The sequence below is a fragment of the Penaeus monodon genome, chromosome 22 (genome assembly GCF_015228065.2).
Source record: "Penaeus monodon isolate SGIC_2016 chromosome 22, NSTDA_Pmon_1, whole genome shotgun sequence".
Classification (NCBI taxonomy): domain Eukaryota; kingdom Metazoa; phylum Arthropoda; class Malacostraca; order Decapoda; family Penaeidae; genus Penaeus; species Penaeus monodon.
Window position 1 is genome coordinate 7,683,988 of NC_051407.1, and position 478 is coordinate 7,684,465.

Genomic DNA, 478 nt, shown 5'->3' on the forward strand with positions numbered 1-478 from the left:
TCACAACACAAAGATCTGTATATAGATCTAGCACATCGTCGTAGTTCGTAGTACCGGCGGAAAGGGGGGTCTGCAAACACACCGAGAGAACAATCCTTACTACACTGCCGTTGGCAATGTAGCAAGTATTGTATTCATGGGACATTATCGCCGGAGCCCGGCGATAATGTCCCATGAATACAAGAACATGCGAGATGATTAGGCACTTGATATATATTTCTTTAAGATCGAATGTGGATAATTATAGTCTATTTATAGTGTCTGCATATTGATCATCCCTTCATCGGGTTGGTACGAATGTTGGTGTATTTGGTGTATATACAAGTTAGTATAATTGTGTGACTGTTCACACGTAAATGCATGAATGTTTTTTTACCTGTAGGTAAAATGAAACAGTTATCTTGTATTTGTTTCCATATATTTCGGGGAGAAAAAAAACAGTAATTCATAAGATTAACGAAATATATAATAATAAGAC

General features: G+C 36.8%; 1 protein-coding gene across 1 annotated transcript in view; it reads right to left on the minus strand.

The window, feature by feature from the left end:
- The window catches only part of LOC119587285 (pupal cuticle protein 36-like), a 5,805-nt gene extending 5,660 nt beyond the window's left edge, over nucleotides 1-145 (minus strand). The window contains exon 1 of the mRNA XM_037936037.1: nucleotides 5-145. Within this exon, the coding sequence (XP_037791965.1) occupies nucleotides 5-145 (141 nt within the window). The remainder of the gene's footprint in view (nucleotides 1-4) is intronic.
- Nucleotides 146-478: the final 333 nt, after the last annotated feature.